Below are 19,377 nucleotides of genomic sequence, written 5' to 3' on the forward strand. Positions count from 1 at the left end.
GTCAGCTTCCATTAAGTACAAAAAGGGAGGAAGTAGCTCAGAGACGGCAGTATGAGAGAATCTTTATTTTGACAAATATGTGCAGTATAAAAACTGACCTGAAAAGTTAAAAAAAAGGTAAAAATAAATATGTTTACAAATTATTGTAGAAACAATACAAAAAGTCAGTTAAAATTCTCAATGAGGAAAAACCAAAATGTGTCCAATTGTATAAAGGCTCTTCCCTTGCAAGAAACGGGGATAAAGCTGAAGACCCAGTTTGGTTTCACTGCTGAAAAATGTACAAAATAACTTAGAAAAACCAGTCGAGGTCAAACGTTGTGAGCCCACTACTTTTGATATGAGGAAAGTTGATAACGGTGTAAGGCAGAGCTGATGGTAGGACAGCCAAGAGCTTGCCATCTGGGAGCCCATCATATGTTACCCTTCGAGGGAAAGCTGAAGAAAAACAGCCCTTAGCGAAGTCTGAGCTCTGCAGTTGGCTGACCGGATTTCCTCCATTGTAGTGCTCAAAATAGTTTACTTCTTGGCCAGCAAAAACACGGAAGAGCCTGGAACAACTGCCTTTGGCAAATGGCTGCTGCCTCTTCTAAGAGCCTTCATGGATTGGGCCCAACATCGCCCAGCAGTCTTATCAGAAACTTGAGGTCTGTGTGATGCAGCCGTGTTGGCTGCACTTGGAAAACCCTTGAGTTCATGGGAGTTGAAGGAAAGCACCAGGGTTTGCCAGTCTGTGGCTCAGAGCACACTGTTCCTTTGTAGGAAGCACCTGGGTACACTAGAGGCTTGCCCCTCCACTCCTCTCTACCTTAGTGCTCATTCTGAGGGGTTAGTTGGACCCTCGGAGAATGGATGTTTGGAGACAGCACACACGAGCAAGCAGCCCCTAAGAGGCTTAGTCAAGATCCAGGTTTCAAACCCAAGAGCTGAGAATAGTCTGTGGACTGCCAAGCTCTAGAAAATGGCTTTCCCTCATTTCCCACCAAAAGTAGAAGGAATGAGAAAGCAAGAACCTTAGGATTTAGGAATCAATTCCATCTCCTAGTTTGGTTTCTGGAAAGAAGCAAATGCAGGAGTGACTATCCACAGCTTGGCTGTAAGAATTCCCTGGAGAAGCCACTGAGAATGGACAGTCTCAGAGATGACCAGCTTGGCTTTGAGGGTTCACTTAGGGAAACTGAAAAGCTTTCCATCAGAGATGATTGTCAAGAATTGTAGCCTGGCCCTGGCTGGCTTGGCTCAGTGGATAGAGCGTCGGCCTTCCAACTGAAGGGTCCCAGGTTCAATTCCAGTCAAGGGCACATGCCCCAGTTGTGGGCTCCATCCCAGTAGGGGGCCTCGAGAAGGCAGCCAATCAATGATTCTCTCTCATCATTGATGTTTCTATCTCTCCCTCTCCCTTCCTTTCTAAAATTTAATATATTTCATAAAAAATATATTAAAAAAAAAAGAATTGTAGCCTGAAAGTCATGCATGCTACCCAGTTGCCGATGATCGTCCCAAGCAGTTCCAAGATGGTAGCCAATTTGGTCAGAGGCTCCTAGTAGGTTTGCCCCATGTGCTGAGGGCAGGCTTGCCTGTTACAGAGGAGCCTGTGAGAGTCCAGGCGCTGACTCACTTGCCACCTTGAGAAACTTACCTGATGAGGAGGAGGGCAAAGAGGTGACTACATCACTTGAAATCAGTGAGGTGGCCATCTTAGGACTCAGCTGAATTTAAGAGGACTTCAGGAGTACACAGGTTGAAATACTGAGCCCTCACTTCCTTTCTTAGTATGTTGGGGTTTAATCTCCCTGGTAGATGACTGAAACATTTTCTCTCCTCAGCAGACAAGTTCATCTAGATGTCTAGGCAGTTTCCAGGTGGAATCTATATAGGCCTCCATATAGCCCATAGCCTTGAGCACCACTACCAACCTTTGTTCCTCCTGGCAAGTTTTCCCTTTTAACATTCACATTTATGTACACTTAAAGCAGTTCAATGCTAACTCCCTGCTAGTTTGGCTCATCCTTGAGATGTGGAATGGGGTACACATAATAAAGCACCATTCCTGTACCCTGTTTTCTGATGCCCAGAGATCAGGCTTCTGGGCCTTGTATCTCAGGCACAATCTTATTGCATTGATAACTCGATGGAGGGGGGAGACATTACTAGCTGGCCCAGATCTCAAATTCTCTCCCCACCTCTGGTTGTGTTCAAATGGGCTAAGAGAACCCCTTCCCACAGCTGGCTTTGCTCACTTACCTATCAGAAGTTGCTACTGATTGGAACTTATTGTTTGATTTAACACACTTCTGAGTTCCCTCTGGATCCTGGGGCAGGAGTGGAATCTTTCCCAGAGACCACCGTGTAGCAGACAGGCAGCCTGAAAACATGTCTCCTCTACCACCCTGAGCTGGAATTGGTGTTGCCTTCCCTAAGCAAAACAGCCCAGGGCCATACTACAGTCACCTTTCTTTGCACTTCAGATTTGTCCTTTGGACCCTTAAGAAACTAAAACAGCATTCCCTCCTCCCTCCCACCCCATCTTTTCTCTTCCATTCCCCTTCCCTCCCTTACCCATTGCACTTTTCCGGCTCTGCTTGAGGGTTATGTCACACCTCAGCAAAAGCTAAGCTATACTGCTCTGGCTTCTTCCCACATCGCCGGGCAATAATGGCCAGATACAACATGAGAAGGGCCACCCAATAGCAGCCATACAGGATGGCCCCAGAGACAAGGAAGGCTAGCTCCGTCTCACTGAACAGATCCTGGCAATAAGCTGTGTATGCCAGTCCTCCCAGAAGGACTGCCACCCAGATGGACACAGGGATGAGGCCAATGAAGTTCACCACAATGGTTTTTCGGCCAGAGGTGCCCCAGCCGGATTTGTTGATGGTAGCAATGGCAAAGATCTTGGCTGGCAGGAGGCTGGACATATAGAGAAGGGAGTACAGGGACATGAAGATCATCTCTGCATTGCCCCGAAGGAAGCAGGCATAGGTAGCCTTGATAATGCCCACCAGCTGCACCGTCAGCAGGAAGAGGAGAATGTTCCAGATGCGGCCACGGTAGAAAAGCTGTATGACTGTGGCTATGAGGAAGAAGGGGAAGAACCCTGTGACCACTGATTCGTAGGTCATCCAGAGGTGGTGCTTATGGAACCACAGAGAGTTGTAGAGCCACTCCCGGAAGTAAGACTTGCTCCAGCGGGTCTGCTGGTTGAGCCACCGGAGGTACTTGGTGGGGGTTTCTGTGAGGCACTTGGAGCGCGCTGTATACTTAGTCCTGTAGCCCAGGCTCAGGACTCGGTTGGTGAGGTGCCGGTCATCCCCAAAGCTGCACTTGCTGCCTAGAAACTTCTGATGGTACCAATCTTCCAGGAATTGCTGGAGGAGGCTGTTGCGGTACATGCCCAACGGCCCACTAATACACTGCACACAGCCAAAGTAGGACTGGCAGGCCCGCTCCACGTTGAAGGCCATCCAGTACCGCACACTGCTCAGGAAGGAGATCCATGAGTCATACTTGTTGAGGATCTGTAAGGGAACCACAGATGCTGGGCCTCCACACCTGAGACCATGAGACCCAGGAGACACACACCAGAGACCAGGAGGCCTCCCTACCCTGAGTTTCTAGCCTATTGCTCATATTCCTGGCCATCTGTCCCAGCCCAGCCATGGCTGGGAAACCCGAAGCTCAGGGGAGCCAACCGCACTCTCTCCCCCCAGCACTAGCCCAACTCGCCACTGTGTGGTCTGCATGGATTGTCCCAGTGAAGTTACTCTAGCAGTCAAAGCCACCTTCAGTCCCAGGGGGCAGCCTGTGGCAGCGACAGAGAACAGGCCTTGAGAAAGATGCAAAGCAACACCCAGGCACCTGGCCTGACCCTTCACTTGGAAAGTTTGTTGGGAAGGGCTGGTATGTTACCAGCAGTATCCTCTGGAAGAAGCTATTCCCCTTATTCCGACCACATTGCCCAAGGTCTTCAGAGCAATTAAGCCTAGAGCAAGGGTTTCTCAAGGGTCTAACTTGAGAGGTGGTTGCTGTATTGCCAAGTAGGAAGCACCTTGCAGGATCAATGGGCTCAGAACACGGTGCCCCTCCCAGCAGCATAGGCTCTCTACATACCTGGTAAGTAACTTTCTCCCCTCAGGTTTAAAAAGGGCAGGAAAGGAGCTGAATAGCAAGTGAACCATTTGAAACTGTCAAAAAGGAATATTCCGCCCCCCTACTCCCAAAAGTACTAGGAAGCCAAGATGCCCACTTCCCAGACATATCCAATTGGGTCAGAAAGCTAAGAGTCCAGCCCGCACCCCCAGGAATCCTTAGTTCCTTCTTACTTGGACATCTCCCCCGACTCCTCCTACTTGGGGGTCCTCCTCTAGGACTCGAAGCATCTCAATGGTGCAGGCTGGATCCAGGACAGTGTCAGAGTCACACACCTGCAGAGGAAATGCACTGTTAGCCCATTTTGACCTCAGTCCACTCACAGCCTGAGGGACACAGCCCCCTTTTCATATGGTTCACTTCTAGCCACTAGCTAAGAGATTTGTGCCAAATAGAAGGGGTGAGATGAGTAACAAAGGAGAGTAAGGAAAAGAGTTCGGATACCAGGCTTGACAACCACTAGCTGAGAGAGAAACCCAGGAGTCTGTCAGTGCTGGACCTGGAAAGGGAGAAATGTTTTGTACTGGACAAGTCTTTAGTCTCTATGAAGCCAGGCTCCTGGGAAGTCAGATGGCAGGCACAGTGCCTAGACCAGGGGTGGGCAAACTTTTTGACTCAAGGGCCACAATGGGTTCTTAAACTGGACCGGAGGGCCGGAACAAAAGCATGGATGGAGTGTTTGTGTGAACTAACATAAATTCAAAGTAAACATCATTACATAAAAGGGTATGGTCTTTTTTTTCAATAGTTTTATTCATTTCAAACAGGCTGGATCCAACCCGCGGGCCATAGTTTGCCCACGGCTGGCCTAGACCAAGGCCAGTAGACACACCTCAGAAGGCCAAGCTCTTGCCAGAGGCTATTGCCCAAAACTATCCCATAAGAATTTTAACAACAAGGTCTTCCCTGTTTCAGCTTCTGGCCTCTGGATGATCCACAACCCAAGTGGAGGATGTATCTACCAGTCGCAGCTCCCTTCGCCCCCTCCCCCCCCCCCCCCCCACACACACTAACATGGCTGCCAAGCCTTCAGAACTCCCTTGGCTGAGTCTCAGATCAGGGCACAGTATGGTCAAGGGCTGGATGGGCGTGGAAGCTCTGGTAGCAGCTGCCTTCAAAACCTGAATCAAATCCTGCCTGCTGCCTTCCTTTCCTGGGGAGGCTCATGGTCTGATTCTAACAGGTAGCCCCATTAGGTGAATCTGGGCTATGAACATTTACCCTGGTGGCTGACTCCTTGTCTGTTTTCTATAAAATTACTGAGATGGTACAAAGAGCCCAGATAAATATTGGGCAAGGGAATTGGTTTTCTGACCTCTGATGGAGCAAAGAACAATATCCATAGATGAGTCCAAACCCTGCTCTGCAAAAGCCCCAAATGCTTTAAATGAAGGTGCTGAGTGAAAGCCATTGGCTTGTAGGAAGGGGGAGGCCCCCCAAGCTCCAAGCTACCCAACGTTCTCTCTCCATGTTGGAAGACATGGTGGCCACAAGCAGCAGAAGGCTGAGGAGGAACCAGGCAGAGCATCGTACCTGCCTCCTCCTACCTCCCTACTGACAGTCTTACATCCTGGTCCAGGCTGGGAAGGTCCCAAGGAGCCTCAGTCAAACTCCCAGGCCTCCTCAGCTTACAAACCACACTTCCCAGTGCTGCTGGTCTCATGCCACTTCCTGCCCTGACCCTAACACCTTCTTCATGCTGCTCAGCCTCCTTCACTCCAGGTAGGTCTTCCAGCTGAGCAGGGCTAGAGAGGCCAGAGCTCTTGTGTTTCACCACTGCCCGGGGCAGAGTTACCTCCCACAGAGGGAAAGCCATGCCCTCAGCAAGGCTGTTAGAGGACAGGCTGCCCAGGGCTGCCCAAGGCAGTGATCCCAGAGCCCCAGGGGGAACGTCTGGCTCAGGTATGTGAGCCCAGTTGCTAATCCACCAGAACACACAGGAAATTATCAGGAAAGGAAGTTGTGTAGCAGAGCAGGATGGGGGGGGGGGGGGGGAATCCTGTGCTTCAAGGGAGTGAATGATGCTTGAGCACGAGCCAGGGCTCAAGGGTTTTTGCTAACCCGTCTGAGTCCCCAGGAAAGTCTCAAAGGCCCTTTGACCCTAGATGAAGTGCAGAATCAAGACCGCCTCACATCCCCCTCTACAAGGCTGAGGAGGTCCTTGGGCCTAGGAACACAGAAAAAGATAATAAATGTACCAACTCTCAAGCAAGAATACAACTTAAAAAAACAACACCCACCCCAAACAAATAAAATCTATGAAAGCTAAATTTAGGTGGGAACAGTATAGAAAATTTAAATATTGGAGTACTTAACATGTTGTCAGCAATACTGAGTTAGTACACAGGTGGGCTACCACAACAGCCACTACTCATTCAACCGGATGGGCAAAACCTTCTGGCAAGTTCGGAGAAGGGAAGAGACAGGGGAATGGACAGCATGGATGCTGGACCAGAAGCTTGGGGTCCTGGGTATCAGTTTCAACTTGTTACTGAAATGCGTGAAGCTCTAATCAGTTCTCTCTAGGTTTTGTTATTTGAAAACGAGGTATTCAACCTTGTCAATCTAATAAAATTTTCAGGCTGGTGTCAGTGATCCCTTTGACTGGGGATCCCTTTGACTGGAAGCTAGGCAGGGTTTGTTCAGGGATCTGGCCCTACCACGACTGCTGGGGAATCAAACTGTGGGATGATTCACACCTGTGTCCCTCTACCTTACACAGACACAAATTTGACACTGAGAAGGTAGGACTTTTTGGTCCATAATTAAAACAATATTTGAGTGCTTTCAAGCATAATGTCTTTTGCCCTTCACCACTTTTTTCTAAGGTTATTTTATTTTTAAAAATATTTTTTTGTTGATTTCAGAAAGAAAGGGAGAGGGAGAAAGAGATAGAAACATCAATGATAAGACACAATCATTGATCGGCTGCCTCCTGCACACCCCCTACTGGGGATAGAGCCCTCAACTGAGGCATGTGTCCTTGATGGGAATCAAACCTGGGACCCTTCAGTCTGCAGTCTGACACTCTATCCACTGAGCCAAACCAGCTAGGGCTGCCACACTTTTAAAAAAATTTATTTCAGAGAGAGGAAGGGAGAGGGAGAGAGAGAAACATGGCTACGAAGGTGGCTGCCTTCTGGATGCTGCCTACTGGGAATCAAGCCTGAAACCTGGGCACTTGTCCTAACTAGGAATCGAACCAGTAACCTCTTGGTTATGGATCAACACTCAACCACTGCGCCATACTGGCCAGGATCTTCACCACACTTCTTTATGGAGGGCTCATCCCCATGTGGCCAGTGGTGAGGCAGTATTGCACAATGAATAAGAGCAGATGCGCAGTGGATTGCCTGGGCTCCAATCCTGGCTCTGCACCTTACTGCTGAGTGACATGTGGCAAGTTACTCAGCCTCTCTGTGCTTCAGGTTCGCCTTCTGTGAGTGAAGATAATAATAGTACTTATCCCCTACGAGCATTATGAGGATTAAAAGAGTTAACATGTATGAAAAACCTACACTAGTGCCTGGTAAAAAGTGAATGCTATATATCTGTTTCCTATTTTTATTATCAGAACACAATTCACCAAGTTAAGTAACAGCAGAACCAGGATTCCATCCCAGGTCTTTTGGACCCCAGGACTGCTGTTCAGAACCATTATGCCTATTATCTTAAGTGCCGAGGAGGGATGTGCACGACACAAGGCATCTACACTAGACTTGAAACTCCTGGAGGAGGGTATGCCCGGCTGGCTGGACACGTCCCCACACTGGTAGGGAGGCACCCTTACCTGAATGTAGTCCACCGAATCGCCAAGGGCCTTGAAAGCTGTGTACATGACCTCTCGCTTGCCTCCCCACTTCTGCATGATGCATGAGAAGGTGCTGGCGCGCACCACGTCCCGCACACGGTCCATACCCGCCTGCAGGCTGGCCTCCGTCTCACCCTCACCCGCCTCATGGAAGTTGCTGCGCCACACAAAGAAGCCAGCTTGCTCAGTGCCGCCCAGCACCTCATGGAAGATGTCCAGCATGTAGGCATCCTCCTGCCGATTGCCGTCCACCACCATGACCACCTTAAGGTTGGGGAAGGCGATGCGCTGGGCTGAGCGCAGACACTTGCGCAGGTAGTCGGGGTCCTCCTGGTAGGCAGCGATGCAGAGTGCCACTGAGCGCCGCGGCTGGGAGGGCAGCTTCAGCGGCCGGCCTGCCCGCCTCATGTGCCGGTGCTCCAGGAAGGCAAACAGGCTCTGGGTGAGCAGGTGCAGGCCCAGGATGGCGCCGTACAGGCCGAAGGACAGGTAGTGCTTTTCTGTGTGGATGAACTGGTAGCCTGTCACGTAAGCTGCCAGGATGCCACCGAGCACTGCCAGGGCAAACAGGCTGGTGCCCACCACACGCAGGGCTGTTGTCAGCTGCACCGGCATCTGGCGGGAGAAGGCGGGAGATGTGGGGTCAGGCAGGAGGCAGCATCTCCAGTCAGTGGGAATGGAGGCATTACCTCTGGGCCTGGCCCAGAATGGGGTAGATGACCCAGTAATAAAAACTATTTCCATTGAGCATGACTAAGGCTAAGACTGCTAGGGTTCAAATCCCAGCCCGACACTATCTGTGTGACTATCTTTTGTCCCTTAGTTAATTCGTCTGTAAAATGGGGGTTGTAGCACTAACCTTGCAGCCTCTTTGAGGTTTAAATGGGTTACACAGGTAAAGCACTTAAAGTAGCATTATTATTGTGTATTGTTAGATAAACCAAAACTGAAGAGAGCTACCCAGCTAGAGGATGACAGAACTGGGATCTGCCTGACCCAAAATTCTTAAAGGCAAGCATCAGCAGGGGTGAGCCAGAGGCACTTCTGAGCACATGAGGGGCCAGGGAAAAGGGAGGAAGATGGACAAGGAGACAGACAGTGGCCCAAGCTTCCACCTGCACTGTAACCTCTAGGGCAGTGGTTCTCAACCTTCTGGCCCTTTAAATACAGTTCCTCATGTTGTGACCCAACCATAAAATTATTTTCGTTGCTACTTCATAACTGTAATGTTGCCACTGTTATCAGTCGTAATGTAAATATCTGATATGCAGGATGGTCTTAGGCGACCTCTGTGAAAGGGTCGTTCGACCGCCAAAGGGGTTGCGACCCACAGGTTGAGAACCGCTGCTCTAGGGGCTTGCACTCTGGGAGGGGAACATGTGCCAGTAAAGCACAGTCACCAGTGAGGCCCGTAAAGAAGGGCCCTGCCGGGTGGCTCAGATGGTTGGAGCATTGTCCTGCCGATCAGAAGGTTGTGGGCTTGATTCCCGGTCAGAGTACATGCCTAGGTTGCAGGTTTGATCACTAGTGGGGGCATATATGGGGGAGAAGGGCAGCAGATTGATGTTTCTCTCTTACATCAGTGATGTTTCTCTTTCCCCCTTCCTTTCTTTCTAGATCAATAGAAACATATCCTTGGGTAAGGATATTTTTTTAAAAAAGAAAGAAAGTGGGGGGAGGAGGGGAGGAGAGAAGAAACAGCAGGAAACATAAAGAGGTGCCAGGAGAAAAAAAGACGGAAACAGCAAAATCCGTGAGAGAAAGTTTCCCTGTGTTTTCTCCTTTCTCATCTTTTCCTCATTTACTTGAGCCAGGAAAGAAAGGGAAAGCAGCTGGGAAAGGCAGACAAGGGGAAGGGAGAGGAGAGTTGGGTGTGGACAGCTCCCCTGGAAGCCCAGCGCTCAGGGCACCAAAGGGAACTGCAGCCACACTGCAGCGCCTGGAGGGTGGCTGTCTGGGAGGCCCCATCAGCCTGGTCCTAGTGCCGCATAGAATCTCTGTGCTCATCCCAGCCTGGCCACTCCTGCAAATGCTGCCAGATTGCGTTTGCAACAATCAGGGCTCCCAGCACCTGTACTGTTGGAAACAGCCGTGTTTTAATGAAAAGAGCCTCGGACTAGAAAGACCCCAGAGGACTTGTGCTTGAGACAGGGCTCTACCACCGCCTGGCTGCCTGACCTTGCCAAGCTCTCTAACTTGGTGTCTCCCCCCCCCCCATGGGGGTTCTAATGGCTTCCTGCTCCATAGGTAAATAATTTCCTTAAAACTGGAAGCACTCCCAGCTATGAAAGACTACCCGAGTGGGAAGGCTGATTGTAGGGGTGGGGGGAGGTGCCTGATCTATGGAATCCCCTTTAACCACCCCACCCACCCTCCACAGACAATGAGGTCTCACTTCCAAGCTTGCTCCAACTCTAGGTGTTACTGAAACCGGCCCCGAGCCCCACCTCAACACCAATGCACCCTCTTGCCACGGGAACACACGGCCACTACCTAAATCAGCCTGAGATGCAGGCACCAGCACCAGCCAGCAGCTTCAGTCCGGAAAGTGCTGTTGGCAGCCTCGCCTCTCCGGGAAGCGCGGCCTCCGGGCGCTCTGCCCCGCCATCCCGAGGAGCCTGCCGCGTGCTTCCTCTGCAGGGCTCCCTGGTCCCCACCCCACCCCCTCCTGGCACGCTCCCGCGGCCCAGAGGCCCCCAGGCCCTGCCACCCACGGCCCAGGAGCGCCCTGTCCCCCTTTAGAGATTACATGCCGAGGGGGCGCTGAGGGCACTACTGCCCCCCTACGACCTGGGAAGAGGCAGAGGGCTCGGAGGCCAGCCCAGCAACCTGCCGCCGGTCGCTGGCGCACCGCCTCGGTGCAGAGCTGGAGGCGGTGCCCACCGGGTCAATGCGGCCGGGAAGGCACTCGCCAGCTTCTCACCGCGCCTGAGCCTCCCCTTCTGGGGAAGGCGGCGCCGGCCACACCCACGTGCCGGTTTCCCACGACCCACAAGGGAAAACCCAAGGAATCAGTCGGACCAGGTCCCACTCATCTCCCGGGGCCCCAGCCACCGTGGCAAAGTGTGCCTGCAGACAAAGGCGACATCCCCGGCGCCGCCGGCGCCCTCCTTTCCCGGGCCGGACCCCCACACCCGGCGCAGTAATTGGAGGCACCACCCCGGCACCTCCTACCCCTTTGAAGACCAAGACCCTGTAGTCGGTGGCCTCCCGAACAATCGGACGCTGGAGTGGGCTCTGGCTGAGGTGCCCCTGCCCAGAGAGGGGGCCGTGTCACCCCAAGCCAGCGAAGGGGAGCCTAGACCGCCTCCTGTCCCTGCACCTCCCCCCTTCCCCCTCCGCTCAGAAGGGATTCGAGCGAGCTCGCCCCTGTAGGCTAATGCGCATTCGGCTTCAAGGACACCGGGTTAGGGACGATGCCTAAGACCGACCCCCACCCCCGGCCATAGAAGGAGAAAACCCCAACCAAGGACGCACACCGCCAATCTACCCCCGGAACTTTGCGGGGCCGCCCAGGCTGCAGCCTCTCCAGCTGACAGGTGTGCCCGGCAGCGGGCCACACGCGGCGGGAAGGAAACTTGTGCGCGGGGCGGGGGCTCTGTCCTCCGGCCTCTCCGAGCCGCAGGGGAAGGGGACCCAGGCCAGCGGATGCGCGCGGCCGTGGCCCAGCTGACCCGCAGGGACCTGGGCGCCAGGCGTCTGGGTGCCAGGACAGGTGCGAACCCGCGGGTGGGCGTGGGGGAGGGAGCGACTCCAGCCTCGTGCCCCGCACCGTCGTCCGCCTCCTAATCCTTTCACAAAACCGGAGCCGCCAGGGAGGAAGGGAGGAGAGACTGGAGGAGGAGAGGATGGAGGAAGAAAGGGAGGAGGGGTCAGTGGGGAGGGGGCTGCAGGACCCGCCGCCAGGAAGCCCGGAGATGCCGCAGCCCTCAGCCCGCCTCCCGGCTCCGGACCCGGCGCCCGCACATCCGGGGGAGCCGGTGGGAGCCCGCGGGGCACCAGTGGAGCCGGGCGCGCCCTCGTCCTCGGCGCAGCCCCCGCGCTGCCCGCCCCTCCGAAGCGAACACCGGGCCCGCGCTCACCGTGCCGCCGGCTGCCCGCGCTCCGGTGCTCAGCAGGCCCGCGGCAGCTCCATGCCCCTCCTCCCGCTCCTCACCGCCGCCGCCGCGCGCTCCAACTGACTAGCGCCAGCCCCACCGAGACGCCTTAAGTACCGAGCGCGTCCCCGCCGGGAGAGGCGCCCTCCTCCGGCCCCGAGGCCCGGAAAGTTGGGAAGAGTGGGAGGGCTCCCCCGAGGGCCGCGAGGGAGCACCCGCTGCTTGGCTCCGGAGGAGGGAGCTCCACGCGGCCGGCGCAGCGCGGGACGCCGGATCCCGCGTGGACCCCGCTCCCCCGGTTTGCAGCGACTCGCAGCTTCTTTTGCGCCTTCGAAAACTGGGTTCCCCCAACCCCACCAAAGGCCGAGCTTCTCCGCGCTCGTCTGGGGTACAGCTAGCTGCCCAGGGGAAGGCGGTCATTGCGCTCAACCTAGAACCTGGAGCGTGAACTCTCCGTATAACCCGCTTTCTAAGCTTGGAGATGTACTCACCCTGCCAGCCGGTAGCAATCTTCCCCTGACTTCTGCACGCGAAGGGGCTGTTCCCCGTATAGGGTGCTCCCTAAAACCAAGACAGAGGAACCTTCCTGCCGGCAAAAAATAAATAAATAAAAATACATAAATAAAAGGCGCAGAGGCGAATAATTGTCAAATGGTCAAAGAAGGTGTTAACAATTATGACAAGTTTAGCTTTGAATTCCGCAGTGGGGCGCTAATGACTTTAAGGTTGTTTGCAAAAGATGCAAATAGTCTTGTAAAAACCTCCCAAGTTCCAGCGTCTTAAAGCCAAAACCAGTTCCTCCTCCCCTGTTATTTCCGACACCCATGACCCCCTAAATTCCCAACTGACCTTATCTCGGGGCCTTCCAGGTCCCTAAAATCTGGTGCTAGACTTGGGTGAGGTGGGGTGGGGTTGGGGAGAGGTAGGGACTTGTTAGCAGAGGAAGTTTAGAACCAGCTGAACACACCAAGTTTCTCAATCTCCGAGAAACTATAATTAAAGACTAGTAGGAAGTAAATGTACGTGTCCTTCAAGCACACCTGAGATGATTTCCACTTCCTCCCAAGCTGCCACAGATTTATAGGAACCTGATTTACAGTCTACAAGCTGCTCCTGTCAGAAGTCCTAAGGGCTCAGGGACTTATTTGCCTGCCCAAGGGCACTCACTCTGGGCCACAGAGCTGACTCCTCAGTTGCCCAGGCAAGCAAAGGCCCCTGGCACACCTACTCCAGCCACTCCCAGCTGGCCTTATAGGTATCAAATCACTTTATGCTTTTGCTTGAAAAAACCATCACTAATGTGATACATCGTTTAAATATCCTTTATTATGTGCTTTTAAAAACCAGTACTGAATACACAATGGCAGTGTGTTTTGAATTTAAGACTGGCCCTAATAAAAGCCAATCAACCTGGCCAGTGTGGCTCAGTGGTTGAGTGTTGACCTATGAGCCAGGAGGTCCTGGTTGGATTCCTGGTCAGGGCACATGCACGGGTTGTGGGCTTGATCCCCAGTGTGGGGCATGTGGGAGGCAGCTGATCAATGATTCTCTCTGATGATTGATGTTTCTATCTCTCCCTCTACCTTCCTCTCTGAAATCAATAAAAAATCCTATATAATAAAAGGGTAATATGCAAATTGACTGAACAGCAGAATGACCAGAACGCCCGTGGCCCCTTGCCCTGGCTGGCCTGCCCCTGATGGCCCCCATCAGGCGTGGGTCAGCCAAACCCCACCAGTGCACAAATTTGTGCACCAGGCCTCTAGTGTGTGTGTGCATGTGTGTGTGTGTGTGTGTGTGTGTGTGTGTGTGTGTAACTTAAAAAGCTAATCATGCACAGGGAGAGAGAGAAGCCTTTGGTTAAGTAAAAGGAGGGCTCTGGAGTCAGGCAGCTAGGCACTAACCTCAGTATTTCATCCTATAAATGGGATCCAGTATCTACTTCTCATGGTTGTTATAAGGACTGAAGAGATTGGCTGAGAGTTACGTGCTCAGTAAACGGCATCCATTTGCCATGCTGTGGATTCTACATGCCCATCCCTGCAGGATGTGACAGGAATTTCAGAGGTCCCTGCTCATGATGAATGCCTTGTCTAGACTGCATTCTGGTCTCACAGAGCCCCGGGCCACCTCCTCTAACCTAGTATATCCTGGGGTGTCACAGAGCCTGGAGTTGCCAGAGATTATCTGATTCTACCTCCCACCCAAACTTGCAATCTTTAGGGGGGGAAACAAGCAGAGATTAGGCAGGGACCAAAAGGAGTGTCTCCGCCTGCTCAGCAGAGACTCCCCCATTTAAAGGAGATGTCACTGTGAGAGAGAGGGCCCAGCACGGACAGGAATTCTGTGATCAAGAGAAGCCAGAAATCCAGATTTCTATGCGAAATCTCCTAATTTTTAAGTGTTAGAAGCTAAGTCAAATGTTGAAAAAATACATTCCACTGACCAGGCAAAAAATGTGTCTGAGTCATAGCCAACCAACTGGCTGCTCGTAAGTGACCTGTTTTTAAGGAATAGGGCAGCCAGTTTGGAAAGACCCCGTTAGCCCTCAGGGCAACAGCAACATGACTTCTCCAGTGCAAGTTGCCTGGGGCTGCTCCAGGATCATCTCAGGTAAATTTCGAAGGCTCCAACTTTGTCCCATTCTGCTCAGTTGGCTCCAGGGAATTTTATAGGTGGTGGGCTGGGACCGCACGATTAAAACATCCCAAATGAACAGTGGGTCCAGCTGCAACATCATGAAAAACTCTGCCGATAACCAACTGGCTTTCCCAAGGGAGTAAATTTTCTCTCTCTCTCTTTTTTTCTAATCTGCAGGGCCAGAGATCTGGTGTTATTGGGCAGCTTTACCTTTGTGGCCAGTCTATGCCAGGGAAGGTCTGTCTATAATTAACACCCAGTTTTCGGTGCCTTGTTTACATTCATCTCCTCAGGAGTTGTTGGGTAGGGGAATCTTTAAGGGGCTGATACAATAAAGCTCAGCTTTATCTCTGCTTACCACTGGGGATTTAGAAATAGGGCTAATTCCATACCCAATCGCTTAAAAATGTCAATTCAGATGTTGTGAATTGGCTTTTACTCAGGTTCCAGAGGGATAAGCCTCCTGTTCTGCTCAGTTGTACACTTATTTGTACTTCATTTCAACATTCATTTAACAAACTCTGAGCTGCTCTGAGCAGATAATGGTACTTTGCCACTGGGAAGTTTCAGGCTGGTCCTTGCCATCTAGAGGGTTATCCACGTCAAAGACAAATTCATACTTGAAAAAGTAAGTCACCATACAAGGCAGTTTATGAGCGAATCTAACCAGAGAGTTTGATAATTTTAGGAAAGAGATCTCTGTAAGCTGGAATGGACTAGACAGAGTTTCACGGAGAACTTGAGCTGAGTGTGTAGAAAGGTAAGAACAGTCTAGATGGGATATTAACACAGACCAGGAGCAGATAGAGCAATGGGTGAGGTGTGTTGGAAGGACAGGAAAGAGAGGCCTGGATGAACTTGAACAGGGTCTGCTGTATAGGAAGTGCCTGAGCGAAAGTCTAGCTGCTGAGGAAGATGCTAGGGACAGATTCTGGAAGGCCATGAATGACCAAATAAGGTGTATGGATTTTTATAGGGTAGCTGGTGGAGAACTATTGAAGATGTCTGAGCAAGGTAGTAATAGATTGAAAGCATTGTTTGGGGATGGCTGCGCCAGTGGTATTTTGTGATAAGGACCAGGAATGGGGTGTAGGAAACCTGTTAGGAGGCAGATAAACCACAACACAGGGCTGAGATGGGACTGTAATGAGGATTGTTGGTGCTGCCTTCAGGAAAAGGAGTTGGGGCACAAGTGAGGGTAGAGGTGGAGGTATAACTTCTACAGTTTGGAAGGTTGAAAGGGCCATTCTCAAAGGTTTGGGGGGTTTGAGGTAACCGAAGCTGACAGTTTCACAAAGATTTCACCTTTCCACTGAATTTCAAATCCAAACTCATGAAATGCTCAAATACCTTGCACCAATAGGAGCCCGCCATTCAATCTCTCTTGTCATCACTGTTGCCTGAAGCCGTGGGACAAACCCTGCCAGTAACCTGGTGTTGCTCTGCTCTGCTGGTCTCCTGGTGAGTGACTGGGTGGGGGAGGGCAGGAGGGCTATTCTAGCTCCACAGGCTGCTTCCTCCTCACCCTCTGACCTCAGGCCTCAGTGCTCCTTCATGGCATCCAGCCCACAGCTTCTAGCCAAGCAAAGCAGAATGGAGGGTGGCAGCCAGGCTACCAGCTCTCCCCCAATCCATCCATCCCATCGACTTCCCCTGGGCTGACTACAGTCAAAACCTCTTGAAGCTCATGAAGGTGAACTTAAACTGGCCTCCAAAGGGGAGCAGGTTATGTCCCCCAGCTGACTAAATAGGGCTCTCTTCAAGGCAGCGTAATCTGCAACACTAGTTAATACGTAATTCAAAGTGGGAAGCGTGTGCCTTGGATACAGTAAGGCAGCTACTACCAAACAAGTTACCCTTTCATAACTTGGCCCTCTTACTGACAAGTACTCTGTAATCAGCCCCAGTTCTGGGTGCTATGTTTGAAGAAGCAGGTCCTACAGTTACAAAGGTTGAGATTTTAATTCTAGGCTCTCTTCTCGCTCTCTCTCTTTGGGTGGAAGAAGTGTTTTCATTTCAATTCAATAAGTCTCTGTGTGGCAGCAGGACAATCAGTGCCTCCACGGCAGCTGGCTTACAGGTCAGGGTTAGGAGGGCCAGAATGAGGACCTAATAGCAAACCAGACCTGGAGATGCTTTCCTTGGAATCTTGAACAGAAAAAGCTCTTCCTGGCCATCTCTCCTTTCTCTCCCTCCCCTAGGTGAATGCAGAAAAAAAAAAATCCAGGCAACTTTCAACCATAATCTACCTTCTTTGTGGAATGCTGTGCGCAGTTAATAAAAATCATGTTCATAAAGAAAATGTAGAAATAAGCAAAAATGCTTATAATGTAAACGAGGCAAGATACAAAATTGTATCGAGGCAATTATGTTTACTTTGTTTTCTTGTAAATCCTATGAATTAAAAGGCAGGAGGGACGCTCACCCAGAAATCAAGATCAGGTTTGTTCAGGTGGTAGAACAATGGAGTTTTTTTTCTCTGTGTTCTCCAAATTTTCTATGAATAAGTGTAATAAGTTTATAATAAAAAGATATTTTGAAATGAATTGCTGAGTTCACAAAATTTCCTTCTAAGCTGGGGCTGGGTGAAGTACAGCCTGCATCAGGGTTGGGGAACGTCCAGCTCACAGGCTGCATAAGTCCTGCAAAACCATTTGGTCTGGCCCTGGCAAGGCATTAGGGGTGAGTTAATTAAATGTTTGACCAAACATAGCAGGCTAATTTTAAGTTGGTAATTTTGTATGGCCCTCAAATGATGTTATAAATAAATGACTCTTGGAAAAAAAGGTTCCCCACCCCTGGCCTATATGATAGATGCATTCATGTGAAAAGGGTTTGACAGCCTCAGTCTACAAAGAAAGCAGTCAAGTCGAGAAGGCCAGGATAGAGGATTAGTGGTAGCCAAAACTTGAGTCCTTTGCTTTATTTAAATCCTTCCCACTGTTCCTTTGAGAGAATTTCGAAGGGAAGGGGGAATTATATAGAACCGTGCTAGCTCATTCAGCACCTTTTGAATGAATTAGAAAAAGACCCCTTCCTCCTGGGAACACAGCCCTGAATGGGGCACATGGTTTGCCTGGCATACCCCAGCTGGTGTCAGCCCCCATGATGATCTGGGTAAGGGAGGGAGGCGTCCATAATTATGTGCTCTCTGAGTACCCTGAAAGGATGCTTTTCTTGAAAACAGCATTCGAAGAATGATGATGTCAACAGCACTGCTGCCCGAGGGAGCTCCAGGGAGAGGTCTTTCCTTGGGGTGTTGAAAACCTACCCACTATGCGAGTGCCCGTGTGCATGTCCACTCTGCACGTGCACATAACTCACTATCCACAAATGGACACATACTTGCTCATTACTCAAGTGCACACTTTCCCAGACCTTAATGGACACAATCCCAGTCTATGTAGTCACAATTCCAGTCGCCAGATCAGCAGGAGTGGAACAAATCACTTAAGGTAACTTTGTTCCAAATTCATTTGGCTCTTGTTACAATAACATCAACCACAGTTCTTAAATGTGCTGGCACTTCTGCTTTATGTCCTCTTTCTTGATTAAAGACATCATTAGTCACTGTCACAGAGGAGGTCCAAAGCCAGATCCTCCATAAAAGTGATTATAGAAGAGCCAAGAGTAGGAGCAGTTCCCATGGCTCCTTCATGGGAGGGACCCCCCAAAAATATGTCCTATTATCAGATTTTTTTGCTAGGACAACCTCCACACCAACACACACACACACACACACACACACACACACACACACACCCCTTCTTTTCTCACCAGATAAGCTAATACAGTGGTTCTCATATTTGGCTGTTGCACCTTAAACTTTTAAAACCTGGGTAGGTTTTTTAAAAAGTCACTAATGCCGCCTGGCCGGCGTGGCTCAGTTGTTGAGCATCAATCTATGAACAGGAGGTCATGGTTCCATTCCCAGTCAGGGCACATGCCTGGTTTCCAGCTCGATTCCCAGTAGGGGGCGTGCAGGAGGCAGCCAATTGATGATTCTCTCTCATTGATGTTTCGATCTCTCTCGCTCTTCCTTTCCTGTCTCTGAAATCAATAAAAACATATTTAAAAACAACAACAACAAAAAACATGAGTGCCTGGACCCTGTCCAGAATCAATTTAGTTAGAATCACTGTGGGTGAGCCCCAGGCTTGAGTTGCTTTCTTTTGAAATTCTGTCGGCGATTCTATTATGTATCAGCATGGAGGGCACATCCTGAGGATTCTCCTCAGCTGAGATTTGCAAATACATTTCTGGCACTACGTGGACAGGAGAGAGCCAGCCGAGCCCCGAGGTGGGCTCCAGAGTGTGTGTCTACCCGTCCTCCTCTAGCACCTTGCCTGCCACACCTGTTTGAATGTACTGACCTTAAAAAGTTAACAATGAACCAATGAGTTATCAAGCCAGAAGGAAAAAAATAAAAGGAGAAAAGATGCTGATGGAACTGGAATTAGAAGGAAGAGCCAGGGAGAAACACGGAGGACAGACCAGATGAGCCAGGTCAGTCCCCAGAGCTCCCCAATCTACCGGGAATTGGATTGATCCAATCTTTTTGTTGGCAAAGGTGCTACCTACTATTTCCAGGAGAACTGGGGGAAAACCAGCCAGCCTTGTCTGTGGGAGGACAAAGTTGACACAAAGGACTTCAATTAGCTTCCGTTTTCTAAATGACAG

The 19,377-nt window shown here is 50.9% G+C and overlaps 1 protein-coding gene across 3 annotated transcripts; it reads right to left on the minus strand.

Annotated features, from left to right (window-relative positions):
- Nucleotides 1-50: 50 nt before the first annotated feature.
- On the minus strand, nt 51-13,186 carry HAS3 (hyaluronan synthase 3). 3 transcript variants are annotated; one of them, XM_036346180.1, is made up of 4 exons: nt 12,549-13,186; nt 7,940-8,575; nt 4,323-4,424; nt 51-3,518 (listed from the first exon to the last, which is right to left on the minus strand). In XM_036346180.1, the coding sequence occupies exons 2-4, from the start codon at nt 8,573-8,575 to the stop codon at nt 2,595-2,597; spliced, it is 1,662 nt and encodes a 553-aa protein (XP_036202073.1). In that variant the 5' UTR covers nt 12,549-13,186; the 3' UTR covers nt 51-2,594. The 3 variants fall into 3 exon arrangements, with proteins under 3 accessions (XP_036202073.1, XP_036202072.1, XP_036202074.1); XM_036346179.1 differs by lacking the exon at nt 12,549-13,186 and adding an exon at nt 12,043-12,176; XM_036346181.1 differs by lacking the exon at nt 12,549-13,186 and adding an exon at nt 10,454-10,611.
- Nucleotides 13,187-19,377: the final 6,191 nt, after the last annotated feature.

This window comes from Myotis myotis, unplaced genomic scaffold, assembly GCF_014108235.1.
Source record: "Myotis myotis isolate mMyoMyo1 unplaced genomic scaffold, mMyoMyo1.p scaffold_m19_p_19, whole genome shotgun sequence".
Taxonomy (NCBI): Eukaryota; Metazoa; Chordata; class Mammalia; order Chiroptera; family Vespertilionidae; genus Myotis; species Myotis myotis.